Source organism: Sarcophilus harrisii, chromosome 3, assembly GCF_902635505.1.
Source record: "Sarcophilus harrisii chromosome 3, mSarHar1.11, whole genome shotgun sequence".
In the NCBI taxonomy this organism is placed as follows: Eukaryota; Metazoa; Chordata; class Mammalia; order Dasyuromorphia; family Dasyuridae; genus Sarcophilus; species Sarcophilus harrisii.
This window is the reverse complement of record NC_045428.1, coordinates 377,584,609-377,597,094: the sequence shown is the minus strand read 5'-3', so window position 1 is coordinate 377,597,094 and position 12,486 is coordinate 377,584,609. Positions and strand designations below refer to the sequence as shown.

The following is a 12,486-nucleotide window of genomic DNA, read 5'->3' as shown; positions in this document are numbered from 1 at the left end:
GGCCTCTTTTGAACTCCATCCTAGTTAGTACCTCCTCTATATTTCTTGTATGTGCACAGTTGTCTGATTCTCTCTTTCTAGGGAAAGAAGGGAGAGTACTTTACTTGCAATCACACAAGTCATAAGGAACAGAGCCAAGACTCAAAAGCTGTGTACATAGTTCTAAAGAGACTCCAGTGGAGCCCCAGTAGAATGTGAGCTCTTTGAGGATGGGGGGGACTATGATTTTTACTTTGATATTTATCGTCATGGCTTTAATCAGTGTTTGTTGGTTAAGTGATTGACTGTGCATTTTAACTTTCAACCAAATGGACCCCACTCATCCCCTTCTCTCTCCCTCCAAATATACCCCTGTACTTAAACTGTTCTAATCCTTTGTTCACCCTGTCCCCCATACCCAGAATGCCTTATCTTACCTCTTTCCATCTCTTACTGATGAATTGAGCTTTAAAGAGGGGTATAGCAAATAAAGTCTTGCTTCTTCCATTAATCTTTTCTCTGATCTTTCATCCTTGAACCTTATATAGTTTTGTTTTGCATTCTCTGGTGTACCTCTTATATATTTATTTCATTATCTGTGTATGATGTATTCTACTATGGTATTTTGAGTTTTTATGCCTTCACTAAATACTGTAGTTATCCCTAATGGCTAGCAAAATTCTCTGCTCACAGGTATTTAACATGTTTGTATTGAATTGAAATGAGGTATCCATGGTTGCGGGAGACACTAGAGGTTCCATTTTCCAGTCTTACTGGGGAACTCATTAGGAAGTGGGTTTGGCCTTGAATTACTTGAGAATCCATAGTTCCACGAAGAACTTGCCTCCTTTGTGCCTGCTAAAATAGAGAAGGGGAAATGGAAGCTAGATATAATTTGGGCAACAGTATCTATGACTGGGGGGGTAGTAGTGTGTAAAGGAGATATTTCCAGAAGAGTAACCTTAAAAAAGTATCTTTCCATTTCTATTAATTTATATTATACTTGATTTTCTTTCATATAAATAAGAGAAGACACTTCATGTTTCCTTCATAAGGCATTTCCAAAAGCATAAGCATTGTCAGACAGAATGGGACAAAAGCTTGTGGTTTGTGTGAGATGTTGACTGAAAGCAGCCAATACATGATCTGGATTCAAGTGAATGAATGAGGCAAGCAAAGGGATAAACTGTTTCTGAAACTAGACTTGCTTGCTTACTGGAGAAGATATTTGTTGCTTAGACCCTCATTCCCAAGAGTTGTAGGGGTTTTTCTAACCAAAAGGCTGTGACTGGCTTTTTACCTGATCCTTTTACTTCAATTTTAATGAATTGGTGAACATGTTGTTTTGAGTATTCCTTTCATCAATGCCAATCATAGCCCCCCTGACATCTCATCATGTGCCATTATTGTTCATTTTCCCCTGTAGATCATCATTAAGCTTTCATGGATCCCAGGTTAAAAAACCTTTGCTGTAGATGTAGATGTGTACACGTTCCCCTCATTTTGTGTGATGGTGTAGCACTCATGCTGTCTGTTTGTATGTTATTCCTGTCTCTTTCCAAGGTGATTATCTCAATTCCTTTCTGAAAACGCCTCTCCTGGATGATAGTAAGACATTCTTTTCTTACCAGAATCCTGAATCCTTATCCTATGAGAATAAAATATTCTTATGTATAGATTGTCTTTGGAAAACATGCTGAAGCCTAGTGATGTCTAACATATCTTTCCTTTGTACTTCACTCAACTGCAGTTCTTAAGAAGAAAATGTGGTCCAGGATTTACAGCCATGTAACATAACCAGGAAAATATTGATATTTAAATACCCTTCTCATACATCTTGCAGCACCTCGTATCTGTTTGCTTTAGATCAACCATGAAAGATAGAATAAAATAAAAAAATAAAGGTCAGGTAGAAATGTGCTTTTGCCCTTATTATTCCTTCTCTCCACCATCTTTTCTTCCAAGTGATCCTCTTTCCCCCAGGCTTAATGATTACTTTTCATTTTAATAGGTCATGACTTATTAATTCCATGTATTATATATAATAATGGGATTCTAGAGTTTACAAGATCCCTCTAAGGAAGAGCCCCAGCATTGTTTGGGACAATAGTTTTTGAAATCTATTTACTTTTGCTAGTTGTTTAATAAGCATAAGTTCGTATTAACTTATTTATTGAGCAGGTACTATGTGAATGTATGGGTCAATGAGGTAGTGCAGTAAGTTCAATTCCAGCCTCAGTTATTTACTGTGTAACTGTGTAACTCTGGGCAAATCACTTAAGCCCTGTATGCCTCAGTTCCTCATCTATAAAATGGAGGCACATTGGAGAAGGATATAGCAAACCACTTCAATATCTTTGCTGAGAAAACCTCATGCACAAGTTCACAGGATCAGGAAGAATTGAACATGTCTGAACAACAACAATGTGCTACAAAGGCAAAAATAACAGATTCTACCCTTCAAGTAATTACAGTAACAATAGTGATTTGAAGAAACATCTTTAAAAATTATGATCAAATTTTCTTTCTTTCTTGTTCCCCTTTCATCCCTCTAATTATTTTGAGAATTAAAGTTAACAATGTAAGATTCTTAGCATTTAACAGATTCCATTATAAGTTAATACTCAGTTAATTCTTGTAAATTGAATTTAATAATTAGGTTAGAAATATGTTTCTAATAGGTTAGAATGTTTCTGAAGTTGAAAGTAAAATATAACCAGATTGTTACCATCCTTACTCACAAGTGTGCTATTATGTTGCATCATGGTTAAATGTAATTTAAATATTAAATATTAAGTTTTAAAATGTAAATTTATTATTAAGATTAAAAGCAGAGGAAAAATATGCCACCAGCCAATGATTGATAAATAATCGATAATTATTATACGCAAATCATTGAGTTTCCTATAGGATGAATAGGTGAATGAATAGTAAAAACCTGGGGATTGTTTCAGGGGTTTGCAAAATATTTTACTCATAAGATGCTGGTATAGGGGGAGAATAAAAGCTATGTTTATAATTTTTTCTTCAACTTATAAATAAGAATTATTATTTATTTTCAGCCATTATTATTATTAAACCAAATTTACTTATGAGTCTGAAACAATACTTTGACCTGGAGTCAAATGAGAGAACAGTTTTTCTGTTAACAAAATGATGTATTTAGTTCTGAACTAATGCTGTACTTTCCCCCTGAAGTACCCTATAAGAGATTAAAAGATAACATAAATGCTTCAAATTAAAACTAGGCTATATCTCTTAATCCTTCAGCCTTTCCTCATTATATTTAAATTAACATGTAAAATGTAGCAGATGTCATTGTTTAAGAAAAATACATCTTGGAAATATAGATATAGATAGATATATATCAAGATCTACATATTTATATCTCAAAGCTAAATACACGCAAAATGTTGTGTTTTTTCTTTTACAGGGCAAGTATATGGATATTGAATTTGACTTCAAAGGAGATCCACTGGGAGGAGTGATAAGTAACTGTGAGTATTGTTCTTGCTTTCATTTAGAAAATTTCTAAGAAGTTCTATAAAAATATAATAGTAAAAGTTTAGCTTGGAGTTTTGATTTCAAAATATAATGGTTGTGTGTTATAAGAACAATGGCATTTGCCCATTACTCTGTTTTTTGAATTCATACATCATAATAATATATATAAGCATTTGAATTGTATTTATGTTAAATACATTATGAATGTATATAATAAACTAAGTTAATATACATATGAATTCCAAAATCACTTACTATTTTTCTTTGATCATTCTTTATAAATTGATTTTTTTTAAAAATGTGACATGCTATTTTTTTCAAGGCATACTCTAGAAATGAAACAGCAAAGAGAAAATGTATTATAGTCAGAGTACACATTGCAGCTTTAAATTTATTTTATAAAAAGATTTATATTTAGAGGATTTCAAATGGTAAGCTCTCTTAACATATTTAGAATATTATTACATTTACACAAATTATAATTGCCAAACTATTCAGCAAAATATCCGTTGTACAAAATGGAAAACAGATTTGAACTTGAAGGTTTACTACGAGAGACCTTTTGACACCATTATGTCTGGGTGAATTAAATTTCATAATGCATTAGATGGAATCTCAAATTCGTTCTCTTTGTTTCTGCTTCTCTGCTCACTGCTGATCTGACAGTTGTCTCTCCATATAACTCATCCACCTGTGTAGACTTACATGTATCATTACTTTAGAATCAGCCATTTGTTAAAAAGATGACTTGGGGTAATGTGTTGCTCTTATAAAATAGTACCATAATGAAGTTAACATGAATCATTTTGCTCACCATATCTGGAAAACAAGAGTGTTCATGCAAACAATTCATGATGTAGCAAAAAGAATATAATTGTTTCATTTGACAGACTAGCTTGGCTGGCTCCATTCCAAAGCCATTACATCTTATGATTCATTTTTGTTGTTCAGTTATTTCAATTCTGTCTGACTCTTCATGATCCCAAAGATGCTGGAGTGGTTTGCCATTTTCATCTCCAGTTCATTTTACAGATGACAATGAGAATGAACTTTTATTCTAGGTAACCATATCAGGGAAGAGTTGAGGGAAATGTTAACAATTGAGCTTGGGCTTTACCCTTTATATATAAAGATAATTGAAAATACTATAACAATAATTTTAGTTGATAATTGTGGAGGTGGTGGTGATTTATTCTGGTCCTGTCCTCCAATTCTTCATTGCCTCATTTGGAATTTTCTTGAAAAAGATACTAGTTTGCTATTTCCTTCTCTAGCTCATTATACAGATGAGGAAACCGAGGCAGATGGAGTAAATAACTTGCACAAGGCCATACAGCTAGTAAATGGGGCTGCATTTGAATTCAGGTCTTTGGGACTCCAGGCCGAATGCTCTATTTACTGTACCACATGATTTCTCTTGCATAATAGTATGGTGTTATATTTTTATGGAACAATCAATACACTATATACAATAATGATATGGTATAAGAATATGAGTATCACTATATTTTAGACTCTTCCCAACTCGGCAAAATCACTTAATCTCTGTTTGCCTCAGTTTCCTCAACTCTAAAATGGGGATAATATTATAGCACCTACTTCTCAGGATTATTGTAAGGATCAAATGAGATAATATTTATGAAAGTTCTAAGTTGAGTCCTAAGATAAAATATAAACTTCTTGTTTAGTTTTTAGTGTACTATCCAACTAGACAACTTGATTTTTCCATCCTAATGTAATATCACCACCCTACTCTGCCTTTTCATTCTAAATAAACTGTTTTCTCTTTAGTCTTTCCATATTACACTCCATCTACAGACTCTATTTTGGACTCAAAAATCCTCTCTTTCTTTTAGAAGGAATTCAGGCACTGTATTCTTCAAGAAGTCTTTCCTAATTCTCTGCAACTAGTACTGATCTCTTTCCCAAATCACCTTGTATTTAGCTACTGTATTATATCTATTTATTTACTTTATATTGTATGTGTTTTATACATAATTATTGTCTCCTATCAGAATATAATCTGAATGGGGAGAAAAACTGGCTTCATCACCTTTACTTGAATCTACAGAATCTAACACAGTATCTGGAATACAGTAGGCATTCAATAAATATGGATTAATCAAGAGGTTAAATTGGCCTTTGCTTTCTCTTTTTTTTTTTTTTTTTTTTTCCTGGAAGAAGCATATGGAGATGAAGAAGCAACTCATTATGGATTCTATCTTCAGGGAATGGATTTCATATGTTTGTATTTCCTAGCATTTGTTTCCATAATGAAATTACTTTGATATTTGTGGTAATGGGAAACACCCAATCATTTCTAAATATCCTTTCCTTTTTCTCGGGAAGAAAAGGAATGAATTAGTGGTTAAACAGGAAATATCTTGCTATAGGCATCACAGTAGGAAGCTCTTAAGTATAGCAATCAGCCCTGTTTCTGTAAGTAGAAGGACAAATTATCTAAGGGAATATAAAACAATGGAGAAATCTGCTTTCCTCCTCCAAAATGTGTAGCATATCCCTGAAATATAAGCATGAGTATTGGGTTGAATCCTCCTCCCAGACTCCAACATACTCTGTGTATCCTGAAAAGTAGATAAGATCCCTGGGACTGGCTGTAACGCCTGGACAGAGAGAATGCAGAGGATTCTTCTAAGCTTTACTTAATCCTCTTTCTGACTGGCCAATTGGGTCCTATTTAGGGGACTTGGGAGAGCGTGAAGTCAAATTTCAACTTATCTTTTTTTTTTTTAAGTGTTAAAACAGCCTCGCTGAAAGATCTCATTCACCCTCATGTCTTCAGTTATCTTTGGGCAGATGACTCTCAAGCCTTCTATTGCTCCAGAGTTTTAGTTCTGTCCAAAAGCCTGTTTGAAAACTTTAGACCTGGCTTTGCTTCCTTTCTCAAACTTAAATCTAATTTTTCTCTCCCAAACCTATCCCTGTCCCAGCTCCCTAACTTCCCATTTTCTGTAATTATCACCATCATTCTCCTCTAGTGTGCCTAATTATGGGTGGTGGGGTGGTGGAGAGTGGACAGAGAACAGGAGTGTACTGGTAAATATTTAACAACTGTCTCTCACATTTTTCTTTAAAAACTCACCCCCCCCCCCAAATGTGCACATAACACAGGTTTAAAATTTAATGCACGTTATTAACACTTAAAAAGACAGTCTGGACCAGACTATCAAAGGCACCAGCAGAGCACAAAAGTTTAGATAAAACTCATCTCCTGTCTTCTAGGAGATTGTATATATAGCCTAGTGGGGGTGGGGACAGATAAGAGACTGAGAAAACAAAGTAGTTTGTGAGGTCTGAGGAGGAAGGTTTTTTTGAATCTTTACAGATTCCCCTGGATTTTAAAACTCTTTCCCAACCTGACTCCTCTCTCCCTTCTTCACAGCCTTATTATTACTTCCTTTCACACGCAGTTCAGATTGGTCTTCTCATATTTCCTGGCACACAAGTCCCTCCATTTCTGTGCCTTTGCCCTGACTGTCCCTTCCCCAGTCCTCATTTCCATATCTGTGATGAACAAACTCCCTCCTGGTCACTGCTTCTTGGTATCAGCTGTTTTCCATCAGAACTTGTCTTAAGTGCTATTTTTTACATGAGACTTTTCCTGTTTTGCCTTCCTCCCAACCCCATTTCACCTCCTATACCAGCAGGTTGTTCTCCCCCTCCTTGATTACCCTGTACAAACTTATAAATATACATGCTTGTCTCTTTTAATAGCTCCTGTCTGATACAACGGTGGCCTTTAATAAATGCTTGTCAATTGATTTATCAAGGGTTTATCAGGATCAGGGAACCCTTCCTGGAGGTGGGAACCATTTTCTTAGGTTTTAATTAGAGATTGAGTTCATGAGACAAAAATTGGGGAGGAGGGGAGGCTGGCTATTCTCAGCAAAAAGCTTAAAACTTGTGACTTCTTACTCTCCCTTAGTTGCCAGGTCCTTGTTCTTCTTGACTTTGTTGTTCATTTGTAAGACTTGCAATCCTGTGGACCATATTGTCCATGGGGTTTAATTGGCAAGGGTATTGGAATAGTTTGTCATTTTCTTCTCCAGTGGATTAATACAAATGGTGATTCAGTGATGTGTCCAAGGTCACATGTGTCTAAGAACAGATTTTGAACTCGGGTCTTCCTGACTGCAAACTCAGTTGCTCCCTCCACTACCTCTGCTTCTTGACTAGGACTTTGATAATGAAAAGGTATCTTCGCCTCTAGGGTCTCCTTGTTCAAGTCCATTATTTATGGTGTTACTAACAGTTTTCCTATCTCATTATTCTGAACCTCTCCTTCTCCTACTTAAAACATTCCATGATAATAAATCACATTTCCCTTTTCTTGTTCCCCCAACTATTGCCTTCCACATAATATATAAACTTATTAACTTGGCATTCAAGGCTCTCTAGTATAGTGTTTTGCACATAACAGATGAAAAATCAATTTTTACTGAATTTAATTAGATAGAAGACAACTTAAAACCACATTGTTTCTCAAGATAATAAAAGTGGCATTATAATATAAAACAAAGTCTGAATTACAGGTTTGGGGCGTGGAAGTTAAGATCCCTTTCAGAATCATTTCTTTAGGTCCAGGGCCTCTTAAACTTTTTCTACTGGTAATTCCTTTTTGCCTGAGAAATTTTTATATGACTCCAACTACATAAGTATATAAAATAAGTATACGCACATATATTGGATTTCACATGTATTTTTAACATTGTTTAACATATATTGAATTACTTGCCATCTAGGGGGAAAGATGGGGGGAAAGGAGGAAAAAATTTGGAACACAAGCTATTTCAAGGATCAGTGTTGAAAAATTATCCATGCATATGCTTTGAAAATAAAAAGCTAATAAAAAATAGTAAAATGAAAAAATAAAATAGGTATACAAATGAAATATTTGCTGAAAATAAGTCATAAAGGAATTTATTTTAAAACAGTTCTTTGGTATACATGTAATTTTGCCTTTATTAAAGTTGAAAGCCAAATTGCACACTAATGAGATGAATGTACTAGTTTATTTTTATATAAAGAATTAAATCTTGGTGAAATATTTAATACTTTTTACTGTTACCTAATTTTTTGTGACTCCCACATTCAATTATGTGACCCACAGTTTAAAAAGCTTTGCTTTAAGCAGTATGATATCAGAGGAAAGAACTCTCAATCTATCATTAAAAGACTTGAATCCAACTTTCACCCCTGATGCTTAGGTGGTGCAGTGGATAGAGTACTGGGCTGGAAGTGAGAGTCTCCAGTTCAAATCAAATCTCATACATGCCCTAGCTGTGTGATCCTTGGGCTTAACCTGTACCTTAGTTTTTTTTATCTGTAAAATGGGGATAATAATAATAGCACTTAGTTTCAAGCATTGTTTTGATGATTAAATGAGATAATAATTGTAAGTGCTTATCAGAGTGACTGACACAAAATAAGCACTATATAAATGTTGGCTATTATTATTCGCTAACTTTATTATTAGTAGTAACTTTGAGCAACTTACTGAACCTGTCTCTTTCTCTGGAGATCTGTGTAATCCAGTGCCAGACCTCTGTGAGGGAATGTAAAGTATTCAGGGTTTTTTTAAACCTTTAAAAATATTTCATGGCAGTTAAAAGTTGATTTAGCTAATTGGAAAATTAAAATGAGCCTGGAATTCTTGAGCTTTGATTTGATTTGATTTGATTTGATTTTTTTTAGATTCAATGCAGTTTAACTTGTTAAATTTTTTAAAGCTTTTTATCTTCAAAATATATGCATAGTTTTCAACATTCACCCTTGTAAAACCTTATGTTCCAAAATTTTTCTCCCTCCTTACTCCTGCCCCCTCCCCCAGATGGCAAGTAATCCAATATCTGTTAAACATATACAATTCTTCTATACATATTTCCACAATTATCTTGCTGCACAAGAAAAATTTGACTTTATTTTTAATTAGCTTGAATCTCATTATGAATTTTTTAAACTATAATTTCTCATTCTAACTAACAGTTCTTGTTGGCTTTTTTCTTGGCTATATCCAGACTAAGTTATCAAGTTTGCATCTGTAAGTAAATTATAGCTTTTGATCTTGAGGCTAAAAGGGAGAGGAGAAATACACCTGTCTCAACAAGTTCAAATATACATTCTCCTTTCATTGACCTTGTTACAAAATAATTCTCTAACTTCTGCCTTCCTTTCATTGGTAAGTAGATAGTCAGATCAGTTCAGTCATTTAACTAATGTACTGTATGTTTAAGATTTAATTTACTTTCATATTTTGCTCCTTTCTATCTAAAAATAACATATTCTGGTTGTTGTTGCTTCTTAAAATAATACAAAATAGCTGAAGTGTTTTGTAAATTAGATATATGGAGGGCAGTCATCATTATCCATTACTTGACTCCTGTGATTGATAATAAGCTTAGAATACTACAGTTGAGAATAAGCTTAGAAGGGAAAGGCTCTGTAGTGTTATCACATAACAAAAATATGATAGATGAACTCATCCTAAGAAAAGCACTGACAGATGAATACTAATATGTACTCAACCAGATTAACACTTGTATTCCATTCCTCAGTTCAGTTGTCTCAATCCTTTCTCTTTCAAGTGTCACACACATGCATAGTCAGGATGCTATCTCTATACTTACAGCTTTTTTTAAGTACCATGTCATTGGGACTTTTTAACAATGAAGTGTTACTCTTAAGTTGTTATTATAACTGTTACTTACTGTTTCTTGGAACAGCCAGGTGGCTCAGTGGATAGAGTATCCTTCCTGAGGTTGGAAAGACTCACTTCTCAAGTTCAAATCCAGCCTCGGACACATACTACCTATGTGATCCTGGGCAAGTCCCTGTTTGTTTCAGTCAAGAAAACCCCAAATGGGATTAAAAAGAGTTGGGCAGGATTGAAAACAACTCAATAAAATAGGTAAATATTAAGTTATCAAATGATCAGCACTATGTCATATTACATGGATAGAGAACTTGCCTCAGAGTCAGGAAGTCCTTGGTTTAAGTCCTGACTTTGACACTTAACCTCTCAGTACTCCTTGACAATCTTCTGGGACCCTAAATAGCAGATGAGTTGTTCTGCATTGATACTGACAACTTTTAGCGCCATGGAAATTACAGGTCTCATAAAAAAGTAAATTATTTTCTTGAAAATGTCTTATATCTGGTTACATTAATTAATGGATTTTTTAAATTACTAGAGGAAAACACAATGAGTTGCTATTTCTGGATATTGAAAAAAAAAGTATACACTGTGAGCTGAATGTGACTGTGAGAGATGAATCACCAGGCTGTTTGTATTGGCTTACCTTCTTTACAGTATTTTAACAAGCTTATATTCATAGAGAGTGACATTGACAGGCATGTCATTTTTATTTCTTGGGACATTTATAATACAATGTAAGAATTTTTTTTCTTTTTCTTTTTCTTTTTCTTTTTTTTGCCGAGGCAATTGGGCTTAAGCGACTTGCCCAGGGTCACACAATTAGGAAGTGTTAAGTGTCTGAGGTCACATTTGAACTCCTCCTGACTTCAGGGCTGGTTGGTACTCTATCCACTGTGCCATCTAGCTACCCCAGGAATTTTTTTAGATCAAAGAAAGTATCATCAGGTAGTATTTATTTTTCTTAAGTTCACTGGTAGAAGAAATGAGACATGGTACTAATATAGCCTAATTGTACGAAAAAGGATATAAATGTGTAATGGATCACTGTAATGTGTTATACTCTAGATCAGCTAAAATAAAGCAGAACAGCTGTATTTTGTGTCAGTAAATAAAGCAGTAAAGGTGTTTTATTTTAGGTGATGTTTATACTTTAAATGTTAACTTATGACCATAGGTGGTTGTGCATGGTGGTGGGGTGTGTGTGTGTGTGTGTGTGTTTATAAGCCCCAACCCACATTCATTTGGTAGGTAAATTCTGAACCTTCCCAAGAGTACTCACTATATGCCAATTTAAAATATTGAGAGAGTTGTATCTTTGTTGTTGAGGATAGATTTGGGAGAGGAAAAAGTATTAAGGGAAAACCATGAGAGGACACCTTTAGTATTCAAGATTTGTTACATGTCCTCAGAAAATAAAGTTTTACTTACTGATACCTGATGCCTTCCCTCACTAAGTATGAGGTTTGACTGAGAAGGGGAATGAAAATGTGAAAAGTATGAACTTCCTAAGTAACATATTGTAATAAAATAATATATTGTTACTCATGAAATAGAAAAAACTATAGTGAAAAGGCTCCAACCCATGGGGAAGGTCTTTTATGACTGTTTCCTGGGAAAAAATGAACAAGAGTAATTTAGGCTTAGGAATAAGGGTTTACAATCTGCACCAATACAAAGATTGTCTACTTTCATGAGTTCACAAATTCAATGTAGGTAGAAGACTTTCAGCTTTTAGTCATTACAAAATTTTAAACAGTTGGAAAGCAAGAGTTAATTAAAAACCTTTAGTAATTCACTATCTAGTTCAATTCACTTTGAACTAAAAGAACAAACCATTTAGATACACAGAGGACATTCCTTTATGACTAATTTATATATATTTAATCCAGCACATCTGCCAATAGGGCTTTCTGCAAATTTTAAAAAATGATTTGTGCTTTTTCTTGTAATTGCATTTTTGCTATTAGTCCCAAGAAAATCTATATCAAGTACATGATAAATTCTTAGAAATTAAAAATTAATTAGCTTGCACAGACACTGTGCCAACTTTTCACCATATTTACTTAAACCCCATGTTAATTTTTCATGAGCACAAAATAGAATACCTTTGAAACTTTGCTACTCAGCATACCCAGCTGTCTGGGGGTTAAATTGGATAACTTTGTCATGGTGACTTAGTTAAGACTTTTAGTTGATTTATGAAAATTTTGAGAGAGGGGAAGAGGAAAAATGATTCTTTTGTTATTTTATGCCAGATGTTTTAGCTCCGTTTTGTCAGTTTGATTTTAAGCTGCAAATACACAATTAAAGTGCAAAAGTTGGATTAA

At 34.2% G+C, this 12,486-nt stretch overlaps 1 protein-coding gene across 5 annotated transcripts in view; it reads left to right on the top strand.

The window, feature by feature from the left end:
• MYO1B (myosin IB) overlaps positions 1–12,486 on the top strand; it is a 197,362-nt gene that overhangs the window by 114,948 nt on the left and 69,928 nt on the right. For all 5 annotated transcript variants that reach the window (XM_023499351.2, XM_012544877.3, XM_012544878.3 and 2 more), the window contains exon 7: positions 3,413–3,476. In XM_023499351.2, coding sequence (XP_023355119.1) covers positions 3,413–3,476 — 64 coding nt within the window. The remainder of the gene's footprint in view (positions 1–3,412; positions 3,477–12,486) is intronic.